A 20,753-nucleotide genomic window follows, 5' to 3' on the forward strand; every position below is an offset into this window, starting at 1 on the left:
TCACCTAGGTGCCTTACAAAATCCTGAGAGAGGCTACAGACAGAGATACTGTCCTCATTTGCTTTCTTGAAATCTTAACATAGGCCAAGAAAAGTATAAGAATTGTTCTTTTGTAGCCTCACCCAGGTGCCTTACAAAATCCTGAGAGAGGCTACAGACAGAGATACTGTCCTCAATTGCTTTCTTGAAATCTTAACATAGGCCAAGAAAAGTATAAGAATTGTTCTTTTGTAGCCTCACCTATGTGCCTTACAAAATCCTGAGAGAGGCTACAGACAGAGATACTGTCTTCAATTGCTTTCTTGATAGTCTTAACATAGGCCAAGAAAAGTATGGGAACTGTTCTTTTGTAGCTTCACCTAGGTGCCTTACAAAATCCTGAGAGAGGCTACAGACAGAGACACTGTCCTCACTGCTTCTTTGCTAGTCTTAACATAGGCCAAGAAAAGTATGAGAATTGTTCTTTTGTAACCTCAACTAGATGCCTTACAAAACCCTGAGACAGACTACAGACAGACGTACTGTCCTCACTGCTTTTTTTGATAGTCTTAACATAGGCCAAGAAAGTATGAGAATTGTTCCCAAGTTCATAGTGAAAACTTATAACTTTATCCTTATGAGATTAAGTCTTTCTCAGTCCCCTCCATCCAAGATTTTTGTAGATGATGATCAAGACGAAATGGTCTTGTGCCCAGTGCAAGTTTCACAGTACTACCTGCGCAGGCTCTTCACCACCTCAGACCCAAGTGATGACAACTGTTCGTTAGTATTAGCAGACACAATAAAAAAGTATCCAAGAACACTGTCTCATTCTGTCTTCAGAAAGTCAAAAAAGGGCATGTAAGTTGTCTGGAGCTAACTATAAACCCCAGGCAAGGGATCACAAAATTAGGGCATATCCTGGTTCTTGGCATTTAGGAGGAACTTCTTGATGACATCTATGTAGGGCAGGTGGATGGCATTGCAAGAAAGTTCTAATTAACGGTCACTGCTCGCTTTATACTTGGATACATTTTTTTTTGTTGGTTGGCTGCTAAACATTTGTAGCTACCTAGGCTCCATTTGGGTTGTGTAGCACCTAGCTCTGTTTTGACAGAACATCTTGCCTAAGGCTTACAGAGGTGAATGGTTGGATAGAAAAAGTATGGCTGGTACTCTCTCTTCCTTGCAGGCATTGAGAACCTTCTCTTTTCTTGCCCCTGCCTCCTCTTTTAGGCTGACTTGGGAAGGAGAGGGGAAAGGGCCAGGAGGTGTTCAAGCCTTTTATAAAGGTAGATGGGAGTGGGATCTTGTCTGGACTACTTCTGCTGATGGCATGGTAGTTTGGTCTGGGCTGGTGTTCTGGGAGTTGACAGCATTACTCTCTTGGGTGGAACTGAAGGTGGCAGCTCCAGAGATGAGGGTGTCACGCAAATCATCTCTATCATCTCTCTTTATAGCCACTGCCACTTAAAGTAGAAGTGAGTCCAAGTCGGAACTATTTCTGAGGGAGAGCCAACTCCCATTGGATACCTGTCTAGACATAAGGGAGAGGAATGAGTCCCTCTGTTGAAGGATAGTGTTGGCAATCTAGTGGTCTAGGAAGGTGAGGGCTTTCCTGCCCGACACCATAAGCTTCCTTACCTAGCCCAGGAGAAAGATTAAGTCCCTGTGTACCCTTGTAGAGGAGTGAGACTGGACCAAACAGGGAGATCAGGGAGTGATAGATACAGGGAAAGAGAAAGTTCTGGAAAAACTCAGCCTGGGGTCTCTGCTTGACAGTATCCTGTCTAAGCTTCCTAAGGCTCCTCCTACAATGCTTTCTTTGTGGAGAAGGCCTTTTAGCACATTCAGGGCAGGGGGAATTACAAGTTCCCCTGCACGAAATATAGTGTGTGAATCTACCATTAAAGGTATTAAAATGACAAGGTCAGCCACAACCTTCCCAACAGTGTTGGTCCCTTCCCAACTGTGTTGGTCCTGTCTGCTCTCTATTGACAGAAAGAACCAGAAAAGCACCAAAGCAAAAGAAAAAAAATTTTTTTTTTTTTTGAAAACTGCATCATTAACAAAATAGGAACTGTGAATACACGATTTCTGTTCTTTTTGTGAATCGTACAAGACTTGCGAGTGCACAAAAAAAACAACATCAGAGACATCTGAACTATATCACAGCCTCAAAAACAATGAGTAATGTTGGTTGGGTGAGAATGGGTGTTCCCCTTTCCCCCTTCTCCACCTGAGACCACCCTTATTTGGTCAGTACATTGCCAGTCCAGTGCATGCTCAAGAATGACACTGCATAAATGGAAGGTATATTGTTTGTGTCCCCATAGGAATGAAAAAAGACTTCAGGATTGTATATCTAGGAAAAATACACATTTATCATAAAATTTGCAATACAGTATTTCTTGTAAAACAGTGAAAATCATAAAACATAACTAAGATATAGCCAGTATAACCTGATTAATGTTCATTTTTTTTTTTCTTAATTTGATTTGTAATGGTATTGTTAGTCTCATTTTCACAATTAACTTTTTTCTTTTACTTGCAGCTCTCACTGCGAAATGGGGAGGTCAAAAGACCTCAGGTGTCTGCTGAAGTTTCAGATTGTGGAAAAATACCACCTAGCACAGAAACTCTTCCTGTAAAGGGAATTCTTAAGACAAGCCTCCCAAAACCAGCCATTGTGACAGATATCCTCTTGGATGAAGAGGCTGTAATAGACTGCACTGGAGTCACCCCAAAGATGACTACCATCAGCAGGAAAGTAGTGCCAGTAAATGTAAATAAGTGCAACCCACAACTCAATGGTAGCAAAACTTCATCCTTGCATCCAGTTGCTGCCATTTCAAACAGCTCAGGGCCAACTGTTAAATTTAGTAATGTAGTAAGTACTGGCAAATGCTCAGACTTTGATGCAACAAGTCCAGACTCCAAGTTTCATGGTATCACAGAGCTTGATTGTAAAGAAAGTCCAGCAAGTTCCCTCAGTACAGTGGATTCATCCACAAATACAGAAATTAAGTCTTGGTCCAATATTAGCACACAAACGATAGTATCCAGTACAGTACGGAAACCACCTGCACAGGTACATAGTCTGAAAGAGAGCAGAACTGAAGAAAGTAAGGATTTCATAGCAGCAAAGGGAGATATGAATAAACTGAACAGCATAGAATCAGTGTGTGACCCTCACTCTTCCAAACCAGCTATTAATAATGGTCATGAACATATGTGTAAACACAACTGTAATCATTGTTTTTACATATAATTATATCCTATTTACAGTGTGCACAGATAAAATACAGTACCTGTTAAATGTGCTTTCATTCTAAATTAATGGCTAAATTTAATTTTGCATAAAAATTATGAAGTTTTTATGCAGTGCAACAGTATATTTGTAAATGAAACAAAAAATAAATACTGTACAGTATTGTATATATGTAAATTTATGTATAAATATGTAAATTTTATGTAAAGTCTTTCGTAATAATCCACCTGAGCTTTAATGTAATTAGTGTACATTTCAGTATGTGAAAAAGTTGCTTATAATTTTTTGAATTACAATAAAATCTAAAAATCTAAAATTTGTTTAATAATTCAGTACTGAGTGTTTAATTTTCACTGATATATTTATACAAACTACAGTACAGTTAAAGGGTCATTTTACTGGTGTCCCTGCTTATACAAGTGTGGTAAATTTCATCATGATTAATTGTACTTTGGGAAAAAAGTATAACAATCTTTGGAAAATTATTCCATCTGCCTCTCTTGAGCCTAATGTGATTTGAAATTTCTTCTAAATTACTTTTGAATTAATAATTACAACTAAAATTGATTTGGAACATTTGAAAACATTCAGGGAGAATTATGAAAAGTATAACTACATTCAAGATTGCAATACACTCCCTGAACACCTGAATTAGCCCTGGTTACCCACCAGCCCGAACTATATCCCCGTAACTTTTACCCACTAATTGGGTAATTAACTGTCAGCGTTACCAACGCTTGCAGGAAATCTTGTCAAGATGAGTTACCTGAAGTACCGTTGGCAACGCTGCTGCAAGTCCCAGCCGCGCGAGGCCGAGTTCCCCAATTGCTTTCTGTTCACCTTGCTGCATGGATGTTTCCTGCCTCCGGCAAACTTTTGGTTATTAGCCCGACCCCCATATACTGACTTTATTGATATTTGATAACAACTTGGGCAGGATTTTCGCCTTTCCTCCTGGATTGTTGTCGCCTGGCTTTGGATTTTCTCTCCCGTCTAGACTCTGGCTCGTTTTGGACTTGTGATGGATAGATTGGATAAAAAGACGGCCCCCTTGGATAGCACAACTGCTTCAACTTTGGCTACAACAACTGCGACCGACACCGCAACTGCTGAAGACGCTGCAAATCACCGATCGTGCACAGCTTGTAAACGGAGGATGTGTACCCTCAAACATGACAGACATTCAGTTTGTACAGCTTGTAGGAAGGTGCAATGTAGCTTAACTTTGAGATGTGACGAATGTAGGTCATGGTCAAAAGATCAAAGGGAGGATTATGTTAAGCACACAAAATCTCGAGCTTCCAAGAGCAAACGTAGGGAACCAGTGCAGAAACTCAGAGTTTAGATAAAGAGGCTATAGAAAAGGAGTTATTCAGGAAATTGTAAGATAAATTATCAGCTACCATGACAAATTTATTTTCTAACTTTATGACTAAGTTATCAGAATTCAAAGAACAAAATATAGGTAATAGGGAAATAGAAACTAACCGTTCTTTTTCAGCTCCCCTGCCTGTTCCAGAACCAGCCCTAACAGACACCGGGGGTCATGGAGAACTGCAAACCTCGAGGGTAGGATCTGCCGGCCCCCTGGTGAGGAGCAGGCAGTGTTAGCAGCAGATTTCCCCCTTTCTTCGGATAATGTAAGTCCAGAGGTGAATCTAGAAATAGGATTGACACAGACGAATAGGGATAGTGAGGTAGCAAAGAGTGAAGGAGAGAAGTTGAAGGTGCAGCCTTTTTTGGGGACAGGTGTAATTAGGGCTCCGGGATCTCTGTTAGATCCAGCAGCAGTTCTTTTTCCCGCTGCAGTCTCCTTGCAACAAAATGCTGCTAAATTGGTTGAGGAGGATGTAGACGTAGCAGTAAGTTTGCCAAGTTCGGGAAGGTCGGAGGATTTCCCTTCCTCTTCTAGAATTCCTTTTTCTTCTGGGGATAAATTCCCATTGGTTGGTGATGACTCATTTGATAAGACATTAAATGTAGCAGAATATAATGCTAATTTACTGGGTCTTTCTAAAGGGTATAGACCACTGGTCAGACAGTGTTTCAATATAGGGTTTTCGAATATCCACGATCATGTAATGAAGAATTTCCCGTAATTCACAAATGATGTATTGCAGGATTATCAGGGAGGACTGGAATCTGTATATTTTCTTTCTCTAAAATCTATGGTCTCTTCTGTAACCTCAGATTTCTCCCTATCCTCTACAGCTTCCAAACCTTCTTCCACTACTCTTTCTCAACCTTCCCTCTCTAGCCACCTTTCGGGGAACATTCTGGGTGCTTTGGTAGCTCATCCGGCATCTATGCCACTACTGTAGCAGGTTTGTCTTCGGTGCCTTTGAGTTTCCCAAGATAGCCGAAGTTGCTCTCGGTGAAATACTTCAACATCCATCAGAGAGTCTCATGCTTTGGGATCTCTAGGAACATCTTGGCTGCTAGCTTTATGACTGGTTTACTCATCTTGGTGATTCTCTTTGCAACCAAGAAAGATATGTTCTGACCTGTAGCAATATTGGCAACCTGCAGTAGTATTGGCACCTTCTTTTAAGAGACCCAGTTGGGCATAACTAAGTATCTTGATACCTTGTTCATCTTATTCTTATACAATGACAAGCTTGACAAAAGAGCTATGACCTTATATACTTACTAGACACATCTACAGACGCAAACAACAGTTCCCATTAGATTACACAGTAATACTAGCCACAACAGAAGACACTGCTAGAATCATTAAACAACTTAAAAACTCTGCAGCCATGGGCATCGATAACATTTCAAACATTCATTTAAAACATCTAGGTCACCATGGCACAAAACACTGACAAACATAGCCAATTATTCATACGCACACTGCATTATACCACACATCTGGAAACTGGGAAAATAATAGCACTTCTAAAACCAAACAAAACACCTACACAAGCAGCTTCATACAGACCTATAACTTTACTCTGCACACCATCAAAAGTAGTAGAACGCCTCATCTTAAGCAAAACCACACCACACATACCACTGTCACCCACTCAACATGGCTACAGACCACACCACTCCACAACAACACTACTCACCAACCTTACACAAAAAATACAAGATGGCATTAACTCCAGACGCCCACCACAAAGAACACTGCTAATCACAATAGACATAAGTAAAGCCTTTGACGCCATCTCTAGACCACTTCTCATCAACAAAGTTTACAACACCACTACACAACAACACCAAACGCTGGCTCGCCAATTACTTAACAGACAGACAAGCATTTGTACACTACAATGGCGAGTCATCCAAAATCAGAAACTTCCCGAACGGCGTCCCACAAGGCTCCGTCCTAAGCCCAACACTTTTTAACCTATTCATGCATGACATACCAACACCACCTAACAACATATACATCTCCTCATATGCAGACGATCTAACAATCATATCAATACATGCAGACAAAAACGTATGCTCCACACAAGTACAGACTTACATAACACAACTTGAAAACTGGCTCACACAAAACAGATTACAGGTAGCACCAACAAAATCCACAAGTACACTACTCACTAGTCACAACAAAGAACATCAGTACAGACCCACAGCAACGCTGAACAACACCACAATTCCACACACACATGAAACAAAAATCCTAGAGTCACATACAACACTTCAATGTCATTTGCTCCACATGTCAGTAACATCATCAAGAAATGCAGACCTAGACTAAATGCACTAAGATCACTAACAGGCACAACATTTGGACAACAAAAGAAACGCTCATCACAGTATACAAACAATACATCCGCTCCATAATAAACTACGCCAGCCCAGCCTGGCACCCTGCCATATCCAACACACAACTAAACAAACTACAAATAATACAAAACACAGCTCTTAGAATCATCCTTGGCAGTACACAATCCACACCAATAGAACACTTACACGCCGAAACCAAGATTCTCACCATCAGGCAACACTTAGACATGAGAGGCACACAATTCTTGGCATCGGTCATAAACAACACAAACAGCCCATGCTATTACCTTCACGACCACCCTCCAACACACAGGCAAATAGCGAATACACCACACAGACACTATACAAATATCTTGAATTCTATACCACCACCCACAAACATCACACAAAACAAAAAGCACATCCATACTCACCTCACCAGACAAGCACTTAATAACCTTCCCAACAACAAAATACTCGGCACCCCCCCCACCCAACATAAGCAGGACAGAAACACAGCTCTCAAGATTGGAGAGAGTACACCTGACTCGACTTCCCTGTGGTCATCACCAATCACTAAACACCTACAAACACCGCATAGACAACACCCAAACAGACATATGTCCACTCTGCCAAGTTAGTCCCCACACAATTACACATCTCTTAGTAGATTGCCCTAACTTGGCAGCCCTTAGACAACAACACAACATCCACACTACCACACAGTTATGGTCAGATCCAGTAAGCGTGGTGTCCTTCTTCTTGTGTGCAGGCTTCCTGGCATAACAGAGTCTGGGAACCACAACAACAACAACAACAACAACTTCGAAGCCTCACCACACATCCATTTGCTCTACACTTGGGAGATATGTTCAAGCTGTTCACAACACTTAAAGCAATGAATCAACACTGTGCATTAATTCACTTTACAATGCAAATGCCCCAAGTTCACTTGATTTGCAACCCACATAACCAACCAAAAGTTGCTAGCAAGATGTTCAACATGGTACCAAAACAGATTAGTCTATAGTAGTGACGGCAACGTCCCTCAGATTGGTGTTGTAGACTGATACCATGCTAAGGACTGTGCAGCTCACAAGGCATGTAAAAAATGTGCTGTACTATGATTTGGTATCTCTCCTAGTGGAACAACACTGCTGCCTCTGCCACCCGGTAAGCATGGAGTTCTCAAAGCTTGTGATGACAGTAATTGCTATACTATATGTTATCAAGCAAATACTGTACAAGCAAAAAATTATAAAAACAATAGTCATGTACACAGACTACTGTATCGTTAGACCTACTGAAATGAGGAAAGGTAATAGCCAAACTTCAAAATACAATACCTTTCTCATTTGAAAAATCTTTAAAAAAACTGAATTCACATTTTTTCATAAATACAATTCTACGTCAATTTCTGCATGATTATGAGCCAAGAAGTTCTTATTCTTGGAAGTAAACCTGATTATTCTCTCAGTTTGATTACCATTATGCTGGAATGAAACTCCCTCCTCATTACATCATTAAAAATCACCATTAAGCCTCAGCAAGCAGAAGCTAATAGGCAGTTCACAATAAAATAAGAGGTTTGCATTTATAAAAAACATGAATTAGTTTTGTATGTATTCACAGCATAAAAACGTCCTTTACTTCTGCACAGTCAGTATTCAGAGGGGAGGTTTATAATGGCTCTTCATCATCATATCTGAATAGAAATTTTAAAATTTTTTTACCTGAACTGAACTGAAAAATCCTCTTTAAAGATCTTTCCATGAAAGATATAACAATAACAAAAGTAGAAACTTAAAGAATAATCCAAGGCACAATCAAGAAGAGATAGGTATGAGAGTTACAAACTAATTTAGCTAACAGCAAGTTAAGGAATATTTCAAAGCACAATTGACAAAAATTAAGTATGAGGGTTACAAATTACATTAGCTAGCAAGCATTCAAAATGAGAAAACTAAAGTAGAACACTGTAGATAAAAACTGTCATATAATAACCAACTGCATATTGCCTCTACTGGTCCTAAAAAAAAAAGGTGTCATGAATTAACTTGCCTTTAGTCACTTAGCAACAAACATACTCGTTTTACAATGTAAAAATACTTGTTAAGATCTGTGTAGATTGACTTTTAAAGACAATTACTCTTGATGCTGGATTGGAGTTCATCCAGAATTTTCTGTCAAGGTGAAAGGGTTAAAGAAAGTACTTCATGGACTCCCTCTTGCCTGTCAGGATGTCCATCATAATTATTACCGCACGCTACAACCATATTAACCAAATTTCCAACAAAAAAAATTTAAGAAAGGCAATAAATGCATAGACAGGATGAATCATGTGGGCTTTGGGCCATGTTGAAGGCTAGATGAGAAATCTGATATCAGTCATTGTAAATTTCTATATTTTTGTCATCTTAATATTAAATATTTCCCTACTGGTGGTAAAGGAAGCTGTCTACTAAATCCATGTACAGTACGTAGAATGCAGAAGGCACATGGAAATGCTCAAATAACCTCTCTCTCCTCTGAAAGGCAGTACAGGTGCTTTAGATAACTAAGTACTTGATGATGGAATATTCAACTCTTGCTAAGTCTCTCTAGATAAAGTTAAAACACTAATTTAAACATCTCATTTTCAACATAATGCTCACAAGCACAGCCATGATGTGATTTAGTAGTGTGGAAGAATAATTACCAGTATAAGTGTAATTTACCTATTACTCAATAACCAAAACATTCTCCAGAACATTTCTGCCTCCACAGTCCGTCTGGCAGAGATTTCTTGATGAAAAGATCTTCAACATGGTCTACATCTTCACTTCCCAAAAGTCTACTTAGTTCCTGTTGAACTCCTGTAATATAAAAGATGACAATATAATATCAGTATAAAATTAATACATCAGAAGACAAAAGTTTGACATACAAAGTCTCATTTTCCATTGGACTGCTGAAAATCTACTGCAGTTTGCTTGATAAGACTATTTCAAGATAATGCTTATATTGTACTAGTGTCTAGTATATAAAGATAATGTTGACAGATTTCCTTCCTTATGTTAGGCTTATAAACAATACATAACCAAACAAAATCTGTACATGATATATATATCACAGGGATGCAGAATACAATGGGCATGGGGATATAAACTACAGTACAGTATTCACTTAGGAGATTTTGCGATAATAAAAATTTTCAAGAAAACCTAAAAAATAAAAACCGACACTTACAGGTGCTTAAACTCTTTCTTCTGCTGGGATAAAAATTCATCAATAAAAGGATAGACACGTATATTAGGCTGTAACTTCCTTCCCCGAGCATCATACCAGAAACTCTTAAGGCATCGGTCACACACATGGGGGTTTGGTATAGGAGCATGTTTATCATTTATAACTATCCAGCTGAAATGTGTAAGGCCTATTAATGTCATATATTACTAGCAAAATACTAAAAGAAATTCAGTCATGTAACAATCCTGTAGGTCCTGGCAATTTTATGCAATCTTCCGTTGATTTCAGTACGGTACTCTACGAGTATTATACTACACAATAACATGATCATCTTATTAGATACATCATTACCTTATCTAGCACATATATTCATCCTGATTTAGATATATACTATAAAACTAACACAATTACTATAAAATACTATAAAAATAACATTACTGTTAATGAAATTAGCTTTGTTAAAATACTAAAGTCCTATACGAGTATTAACAATAGCTATATATCAAATTTGATTATAAAACTATATAAAAAACAATAGGTACAGTGCTCCCCTTTTTATGTGCTTCACATTTCCGTGTTTCATTTTGTTGCGGATTTTTGCGGAACACATCATTCCCTTGTCTGAAGCGAAATTTCACTAATTTGTGGATTTTTATTTGGGCCATATCTCTACAATGATCACAATTTGCTTTTTTCATAGAGCATCACTTGTATTCACTAATTACTGTATTTTTTCATTAAAATTTTTTTCATTAAAATATATGTACAGAGAGAGAGAGAGAGAGAGAGAGAGAGAGAGAGAGAGAGAGAGAGAGAGAGAGAGAGAGAGAGAGAGAGAGAGAGAGAGAGAGAGAGAGAGGCACAAGAATTTTTTAATAAATTTATGGGAGATGGTGAAGACTAACCATGTTTGCATGATAAATAAATGATTTACCTGTATTATATGTACTAATTTTCAAATATTAATAAGATTAAATAACAATAATACTAATAGTAACAATAATAATAATACAGGCAGTCCCAAGTTATCAGCAGGCTCGATTATTGGCAAACCGGTTTTTGGCGTTTGTCTAGTGACGAAAATTGGCAACTTTCGGCGCCAATTTCCACTTATTGGCGCTGACACATATCTAACAAAGGCACCGATAACTGAAAATCAACGCTTTTTGGTTATCAGCGATTTTCACTTGTTGTCACGCCGTCGGAATGGAACCCCCGCCAATAACCAGGGACTGCCTGCAATAATAATAATAATAATCAGAATTGAATCTGTTTACACAGCATTTATGAACAACTATGACTCCATATTCACATTCTTGGAATAATTATGCATCTACTTAGACAAACGACTCTTGATACACACTCGTCTGCATCAAGATTGACCAATCTAAATTGACACTGCATCTAGATAATAATAAATAATAATAATAATAATAATAATAATAATAATAATAATAATAATAATAATAATCAGAATTGACTGATCTAAATTGACATTGCATCTAGATAATAATAATAATAATAATAATCAGAATTGAATCTGTTTACACAGCGTTTACAAACAACTATGACTCCATATTCACACTCTTGGAATAATTATGCATCTACTTAGACAAACGACTCTTGATACACACTCATCTGCATCTAGATTGACTGATCTAAATTGACATTGCATCTAGATACACAGAACTGTGAAGCTGGTTGTGTCTAAATACACAAATTGTGAAGCTGATCTTTTTGCACAAGGAGAATACTGTACAACTTAAGTTACATGCAAATAATTTCCTAAAAAATAATTTAACTTGGACTATACTTATGTTTATTTTTTTACAAAATAAGGCAGTAGATTCAGCTAATGATTGCCGTATTAAGAGCAAGGCAAAATAGTCATAATAGAATGCAGCTAAGATAGAGTCCTAGCCTCAACCCAAACACAGTGTAAGTTAAGTAGGCAGTTAAGAATTAGCGAATGACAAAAGAGAACCTAGGCCTAATTTTGATGGTTTCTTTCCTAACTTTGGGAAAATATTTTGAGCACTGCCCTTCAGCATCCACATTTTACAATTTTCAGTGACCAAGGCTAAGTTACAGGGTATTGAAAACAATGTGGGTTTTTGAGTTCTGAAACAGCAAAGAATTTATGGTTATTTGCTCAGTTTCGAGGAATAACTTCAAACTTGTTCAGAGTTTTCTGCAGACCAGGGGTTACCTCAGAATTGACCACACCTTCCAAGTCCGGGCAGATACCCTACACTAAGTTAGGTTAGGGTCTCGACTAACTAAGATGGTCTAGGCTCTGAAACCTCACAGTATAGAATAGGATACTCTAGATTCACTAAGTACTGTTAAAGATATAGTATAGTTAAGGTTAGGTTAAGTGTTTTTGGCAAACTTTACTCAAACACATACTTATACTCTCCCAGTCTGCAGTCACTCCCCAGTTTCTGCCAGGGACTTCAAACTCTAATATACTGAAGTGTAGGTAAAGTTAGGTTAAGTGTTTTTGGCAAACTTTACTCAAACACATACTTGTAGTGATAGCTAAGAATTCTGAATATTCTAAGAGTTAATCAAAATAACGAATTGAGAATAAAGAGAGAAACCTTAATCAAAATACACTGAAAGTTAGAGAGAAAGAAAAACCTTCCATTATTTGGAAGAAATGAACAGTTAGAGAGAAAGAGAGAGAAGATATTTGGAAGAAATGAACAGAGAGAGAGAGAGAGAGAATTTCAAAACATCTGTGTTTTGGCTGTACCGTGATCACAAGGCCAGAACTCAGGAACAAAGAGATTTGTAAACTAGCACTAGAACAGCAAAACCGTGCTGTGATTAAAACATGGGTACGTATTATGATTGTGTCGTGGTTACAAAGCCATTATGACTGCACTTAATTGAGTTGGTAATCACAAGGAATTCGTAACAAAAAGCAAGGTAGCATTGTAGTGGAATAACAGCCAGAAAAATTAAAAATTTTGGTGTCTTAGAAACTCCTCCCTGAGGGAGGTACAATTCCAAAAATAGGGTGTTTCAGATAATCTGCATGACCAATTAACATCAATGAAGGCGGGACAAAAGCAAGACTCCCCGCCTATTAGGGCTGGACAATCTTTTCCAAAAATCATTGAAAAAGGTCCAGTTGAGTTGCAGCAGAGCAGAGAAGAAAAGATGGGAGAGAAGGAGCAGACAAGGAGCAGCTAAGGCACAAAGAAGGCGTGAGGTTGCAAGCCTCACCAATTGTGGGTTGATATAAGAAGACAGGCTCACATTGACTCACCATCTATTTTGTACTGCATATCACCTTGTACTTCTATTGTAAAGTTATATCTTTGGTGCTAATGAAGAAAGAAAAATCAATTGTGTCTTCTTAAAGCCTCCTGGGAAAACTATGCTACTACATAACAAAGCTAGAAAGATCAACATCTATAAAGAAGTAATCTTCTTAAATGAATAGCAGATATAAACAGAAAGAATAATAAATAAAAGAACCTTACATACTTATACTCTCCCAGTCTGCAGTCACTCCCCAGTTTCTGCCAGGGACTTCAAACTCTAATATATTGAAGTGTAGTTAAGGTTAGGTTAAGTGTTTTTGGCAAACTTTATTGAAGTGTAGTTAAGGTTAGGTTAAGTGTTTTTGGCAAACTTTAAACACATTTATACTCTCCTAGTCTGCAGTCACTCCCCAGTTTCTGCCAGGGACTTCAAACTCTAATATACTGAAGTGTTAAGGTTAGGTTAAGTGTTTTTGGCAACAAACACATTTACTCAAACCCCACTGCCATCCAAACTCTAATATTGAAATGTAGGTAGGTTAAGTGTTTTTGGCAAACTTTACTCTAGTCTGCAGTCATTCCCAGTTTCTGCCAGGGACTCCAAACTCTAATATACTGAAATGTGTCTGCAGTCACTCCCCAGTTTCTGCCAGGGACTCCAAACTCTAATATACTGAAATGTAGGTAAGGTTAGGTTAAGTGTTTTTGGCAAACTTTACACAAACACATACTTATACTCTCCCAGTCTGCAGTCACTCCCCAGTTTCTGCCAGGGACTCCAAACTCTAATATACTGAAGTATAGTTAGGTTAAGTGTTTTTGGCAAACTTTACACAAACATATACATATTATCCCAGTGTTTTTTCTGCCAGGGACTCCAAACTCTAATACTGACAAACACATGTTTTTGGCAAACTTATACAAACTCTCCCAGTCTGCAGTCATTCCCAGTTTCTGCCAGGGACTTCAAACTCTAATATACTGAAGTGTGGTTAAGGTTACGTTAACTTTTTTGGCAAATTTTACTAAAACTTTACTCAAGCACACACTTATACTCCCCCAGTTTGCAGTCACTCCCCAGTTTATGCCATGGACATATAACTCTAATATATTGAAATTTAGTTAAGGTTAGGTTAACTGGTTTGGCAAACTTTACCCAAACAAATACTTATATTCCCCCCAATCTGCAGTCACTCCCCAGTTTATGCCTGGGATTTAAAACTCTAATATACTGAGGTGTAGTAAAGGTTAGATTAAATTTTTTTTGGCAAACTTTACTCCAACACATACTTATACTCCCCCCGTCTGCAGTAACTCCCCCAGTTTCTGCCTGAGACTTAAACTCTAATATATTGAAGTGTAGTTAAAGTTAAGTTTTTGCCAAAAAACTTAACCTAACCTTAACTACACTTCCTCTTTAACAGAAGTGTACCTAGTGAATCTACAGTAGCCTAGGTTATGCTATGAGGTCCCAGAGCATGCACATGCATATATTTCTTTTTATGAACTGTACATGTCTATGCAGTTTGAAATTCATAGCAGTAGTCTTCCTTAACACATTAAATCTAGTAACCGAATTTGCATTTCTCCAAACTCGACCCTGTACACTCCAATTTTTAATTGAATCTCTACCTGTATATGGCAAAAGCCAGTAAAACCCAAGACTCAGTAAAAGAAAAGTGTGTCTGGTTACAGAACACAGCAGTCCCATGATGTTGTTTTCAATACCTTGTAACTTAGTCTATTGTACCAAAATCACTAAAATTGGGAAGGCAAACACCATAAGTTAGGCCTAGCTTCTCTTTTATGATTTGTTAATTCTTAATTTCCTACTGAACTTTCATTGTTTTGGTTTAGGCTATGACTCCATTTTAGCTACATCAGTTATGACTAACTTGCCTATTCACTTAACAAGGTCAAGTATTCAGTCTTCTAACTTAATTTTAAGATGTTTTACACGGTTCTTGAATTTTTGAAAAATTTTCGTGAGCTGGCCTGCCAAGTCCGTGAAGAACATACGATCTACAAGCAACTTTTTTGAGCCAGTAATAAAAAAACCTAATTTTTTTGTTTTTAGAGAATATTAAAGTTATTTTATTCTGAAAATATTTTACTAGTTGAACATCTGCAGAAAGTTTAGTCAATACCACCCAGCTAATAAACTTGTACGAAGCTTTTAAAGATTTCAAATTAATATTACTCATTGAAATTCACTTCGAACTTGCTTAATAGTCTCAAAAATCAATTCTTTACACCAATCTACATCATTTAGGTGATTTTCAGCTAATTTGGTTGATTTTTAGTGAGAAATAATGTGTCAATCTAGATGCATCTTCGTTCTGATAATAATAATAATAATAATAATAATAATAATAATAATAATAATAATAATAATAATAATAATAATAATAATAATACACTGTAATTAAAAAACTTATGTATTTCTATAGTAAATTATGTGAAATTTGAAACAAATACATATTCCCAATCCTTTCAAAAGCTCTGAAGTGAGGGGGGGAGGTTGGACCTGTCATATGTCAAATATTTGACTGGGACCCTTAACAGTCAGCTATTTGACATATATGACAAATCAAACCTCCCCCCTCACTTCAGAATTTTGGAAAAGATTGGGAATATGTATTTGTTTGTCCAAAATTTCACATAATTTACTATAGAAATGCATACATTTTTTAATTACAGTATATTATTATCATCATTATTATAATTATCATATTGCCCACTTGGTGGTATATTTTTAAGGGTAAAATGTTTAAGATGACTTTGAAATGATATTAATAATATCACTTCAAAGATTAATGACAACTTACTATAGTAAATCATTTTATCATAAATGTATTTGTACGTAATCACGAATATACTAACATGATGAAATTAACAAACCTAGCATTCTGTTTGGAGGTAAGTGTCCCATTGATCTAAACTACCCACATATTTTAGATATGCTCTATACAGTAGTACTATCCTAAAATACATACCTGTACAGTAGATATAATTTCAAAATCATCTTACAACACAAGAAAATATACATAAAATATACTTCCCGTGTATTACATACAGTATGAGCAGAACGATGCGCAAAGTTACGTAGGCCAAAGAAAATGTGCGTGTCTGAATGATGGGGGATACTTAAGAGTAACAGTTCTAGGCTTGGACTTAATTTTGCAACATGACTGAAATGATACTAGGGTGTTCTGGGATAATAGTCTGAGGTATATTTTTGTTTGAAATGTCAAGTTTGGCGGTGGACTCTTGCAATAGGCAGTTATAAGCATTTTAGGGGTGTATACAGCCTACTTAAAAGTAACTGTAGTGGGAGAGTACTGTAATTTAAGGTTACTTTGGGTGTTTTGGGATGATGATTTGGGGTGTATTTTTGTTTGAAATATTAAATTGTTGTAGTATGATAATTTAAGGTATATATTTGTTTGAACTATCAAATTAAGCAGTGAAATGTTAAAATAGGTAGTTATAAGCATTTTAGTTTAAGGGATACAAGGTATTTGGCAGTTACAAGCCAGTTATAGCATTTTTAGAGGGATCTTTGCATTTCTGCGGTAAGTTCTGGAACCTATTCCAGCACAAAAAGGGGGAGCACTGTATCCCTATGGGTGCTATTTACAGCCAATTTGTATTACATTTTTATGAATCTAAATTCTTACATATCAATTGCTTAGAAGGTAAATTTACATATAAAAATATATACAGGTAGAGGTGATCTATTATCATTAAATAGCTGAGGTATTTTTTTATTTTAATGCAATAAATCCCAGAGTACTACAATTTTCAAATACTAATAATGTCCCTTACAAAACAGGATGCTTCTCTGATAATATTAGAATTATTGATAATATTGGTTCTCATCCTTAGTTTATTCTTTATCCATCTGATTTCTAAATAACATGTCTACTCTTGTTTTATCTATAGAAACTTGGAAACTACTGATAAAGCTCAAATACTATAACTATTTGACAAACTAGATACTTACTTTGCTAAATTAAGACCACATATATAACACTTAACAGACATCTTTGATGCTTGACCTCTCAACAAAGGGTACTTCAAGGGGTCTTGAATATCAGTCTGATGATGCAACCTGAAGAAAATAAAAAATTTATGTATGGAACTTTTGAAAATTGGTATCAAAAATACATTTAACACTCCAATGAAAAATTACAAATGAAACTGATGTACAGCGAATCTATGATGCAGGATTTATAACAGCATGACACCTAATCATGTATCATTTCTGTATTAATGAAATATCGCATTGTTTTCTTCTTTAAATTTCCATGGTAAATAGTGGGAAAGATTCCTTTTTGCATGTAAAACCGAAAAAAATTGCCGCAATTACAATAATCATCAATGAAACATGTATGTTTCTCCTATACAATCCATTACTTTTCTTTTACATATTTAGGTGACAGAGCCAGTCCAAATATGTAAACTGATTAGTAATACTCATAGCTAGAAAACTGAAGTACTCCCCCTTACACCTGCCAGTTTTCTGGTCATACCTACACACCATAGTGGTCTGAAACCAACTACAAGAGACAATACTGTTAATCCTAACATGTATCTTATAGAGCTCTAACTAGCAGTCCAGGCACACTGATTCTTATGTCAACACACAAGAATCAGAGCACCTAAGATCCATCAGTTGGTAATAACTATTCAACTACTCAACATCTCAGGACTACAGGCATTCGAGCAAGAGATGTCCCCAGCTTAGATAATAATAATAATCTCACACCTTTTCTTGCCCTTTTCAATTAAAAATGAGTGATTAATAAATGCATATCTACAGGTAGTATCTTTGCCAGCTTCCTTTATGTAAAAAAAAATTTTTTGCATGCTACAACACAGTTTTGTAACAACCACATTAATCATATATTGCCTGAAGAGAAATTTGTTGGGAGGACAAACTAGTGGGCGATTGAAAATGAAAAGAATTAGAAAGTCAATCTTCAATAATTCCAGATGTGATTGTCACGAGCACAAAAAACATTGGTATGTAACTAGCAAGTAATGAGAATATGACAAAGCATTCACCAACAACATAAGACATAAGGTAGGTTACCCAAGATAACCACTTCTCAGAGTACCAGAGCTGAAAATGTACCCAAGTTATAAAGATGTGGATGAAGATGAAAATTCATGTTCTCTCCATGCTGTCAATTTATAACCCCAATCCAACAATACCTTTAAGCTTAAGATTTCACTACCACTCCAACACTGTGCAACACAAAAGGCCTCCGTGAAATTCTGCAACTCATTTCTTCCTGGGCTTTCACTTACATCTCTCCAACAGACTCTAGTGGAGCTCAAGTGGCACTTCCAGGTTCCAGCTTGAAAAATGGCAGCAAGCTCCAGATGATGTTCAAACACCAAAGACAAGAAAAAACATGTACCTCCTGTTCTCTCTCACCTTCAGTTACAACTGTAGTAAGCTCTTGTAATCAGCAAGATATTTTATTCTTTTAAATTTGTTCTTCCTCTGACTTGCATGGAGAAAAAGTCTTGAAGGAGAAAAGAATCCCAGAGTTCACTGCAGATAAACACTGACCATCATGGCAGGACAAAGGTGAAGGTCCTCACCATGGGGAGGAAATGGTAGGAAAAGCAAGGAGAGCAGAAGGGAGCATTTGCTAAGTCTTGAGCACCAGAAGACAATATTTTGGAAAAAAAAATCTGGAGCAAAGGAGTCTGTTGCATTACCAGTTTTTCAAGAAAGCCACATTTTCCAGATAAAGTGCAGAAACAGAATAATACCAGTTTTCACAGTCACACAATGCAGACGATTTAGGCGGAGGTTCACATTGAAGGGCCTGTTCCATGCTCTTCAACACAAGTCAAAACCCATTTAGAAAGTTTCACAGACACTCTTGGAACTGACTAATGTTGATACTTAAGTCCATGATTAACCAACCAACACTCAAATAAAATAAAGAGAAAAGGGCTGATCTCCTTTCTTAAATCACATGTAAAAGATAATCTCTGCACATGGAGAAAGATGAAAAAGTCCTGCACTATGTTGTGAGTGCAGCTGCTGCAATGTCTGAAAGTCTCTCTCTGAGTCATTGTTGGATAACCTCCACATGAGGAAGATGAAGTGACTCCAGAGGGCATTATTGCTGTAGTTAAATTAATTGAGTTTATATGTAAATATTCATATTTCATCTGCTGATTGATTATGAAATCTATAAATTACTGATGTTAAACTGCAGCTTCCATAGACAATCCTACGAGTGTCTGTCTGTCTCTCTCTTGCATTGTGTATCATTGTTTTATTACAAGTTTTGACAAAAACTATGCTAATCATTAAATAAACTTTTATTACATATTTTCAGTTTCAGTGATGTTATACATTGGCCTAAACTTCAGTTACTTGCAAGTTTTGGACAGAGTATGGATTTTGTGCATTTTTGTATGCAATACCAAATAACAATACTGCTGTAACATATTTCAGAAGCCCTACACAAGCGCACGCATGCACACACACACACAATGATTTGAATGAGGTGTTTCTCACATTTTTAATGTAGATACCAAATTAAGAGTATAAAACAGTAGCTTACCTGCTCAGCATAAAATCAACAGCAAACACTTTGATACACTCATACACAGTGCATATACTTTTAAAAAAATTTTATACTTATCTTGTGATAAATTCATTACTGTATTCAACAGCTGGCAAGACCCTCAAAATGAAATAAGAATGCATAACAACAGTGGGAAGACCTACACCAGCTCTGGGATATCACATATAGTCACAGTCACCAAGTGTTCATTACTTAACAGACTTTGTTACTTAAGCCAGACCCTCAAACTGTTTTTTAAGCTGAGTTGCTACTATATCCACATAGAATGCTTGTAATTTGTAGGAACCTATACTTTCAAAATAAGCAAAAATCTCAAGGCATTAAGTGGTTACATGAGTGAGAGTTTGAAAAAGTCAACCATAATTACTTTATGGCATAGCATAACCATGCTTGAGCCACAAGCATTCCTAATTTACTAGGATACATGACTAGTTAAGGACAGACTAAAACATGAGTCTTTACTTACCGAACATCTGTAAAAACTATAAGGTGCTCACAATTTCCTTGATGAACATAAACATATGGAAATCCTAATCGTAGCTCCAGGTCTATAAGCCTTGTTTCCTGCATTATTCCAGTCTTAAACTCCCCTATAATGCAACAAATTACAATGGTCATTACAAAATATACTCATGAAAGTAAGTGTTGAACACGTATTAC

General features: G+C 36.8%; 2 protein-coding genes across 7 annotated transcripts in view; one reads left to right on the forward strand and one right to left on the reverse strand.

Annotated features, from left to right (window-relative positions):
- LOC136829427 (uncharacterized) overlaps positions 1-3,566 on the forward strand; it is a 102,083-nt gene extending 98,517 nt beyond the window's left edge. The window contains exon 7 of the mRNA XM_067088039.1: positions 2,534-3,566. Coding sequence (XP_066944140.1) covers positions 2,534-3,250 — 717 coding nt within the window. The 3' untranslated portion in view covers positions 3,251-3,566. The remainder of the gene's footprint in view (positions 1-2,533) is intronic.
- The window catches only part of Pbp49 (proximal sequence element A Pbp49), a 65,691-nt gene that overhangs the window by 6,236 nt on the left and 38,702 nt on the right, over positions 1-20,753 (reverse strand). For 4 of the 6 annotated variants that reach the window (XR_010850379.1, XR_010850382.1, XR_010850389.1 and 1 more), the window contains exons 9-12: positions 20,560-20,683; positions 17,480-17,587; positions 10,199-10,369; positions 9,688-9,825 (exon numbers count right to left, since the gene is read on the reverse strand). Coding sequence is in view for 2 of the 6 variants with exons in the window: in XM_067088053.1 (XP_066944154.1) it covers positions 9,804-9,825; positions 10,199-10,369; positions 17,480-17,587; positions 20,560-20,683 (425 nt within the window). In the remaining 4 variants the exon portion in view is untranslated. Of the gene's footprint in view, positions 1-8,580; positions 9,826-10,198; positions 10,370-17,479; positions 17,588-20,559; positions 20,684-20,753 lie in introns of those variants that run through there. The other 2 variants (XM_067088053.1, XM_067088077.1) reach the window with 1 other exon arrangement.

Source organism: Macrobrachium rosenbergii, chromosome 4 (assembly GCF_040412425.1).
Source record: "Macrobrachium rosenbergii isolate ZJJX-2024 chromosome 4, ASM4041242v1, whole genome shotgun sequence".
Taxonomy (NCBI): Eukaryota; Metazoa; Arthropoda; class Malacostraca; order Decapoda; family Palaemonidae; genus Macrobrachium; species Macrobrachium rosenbergii.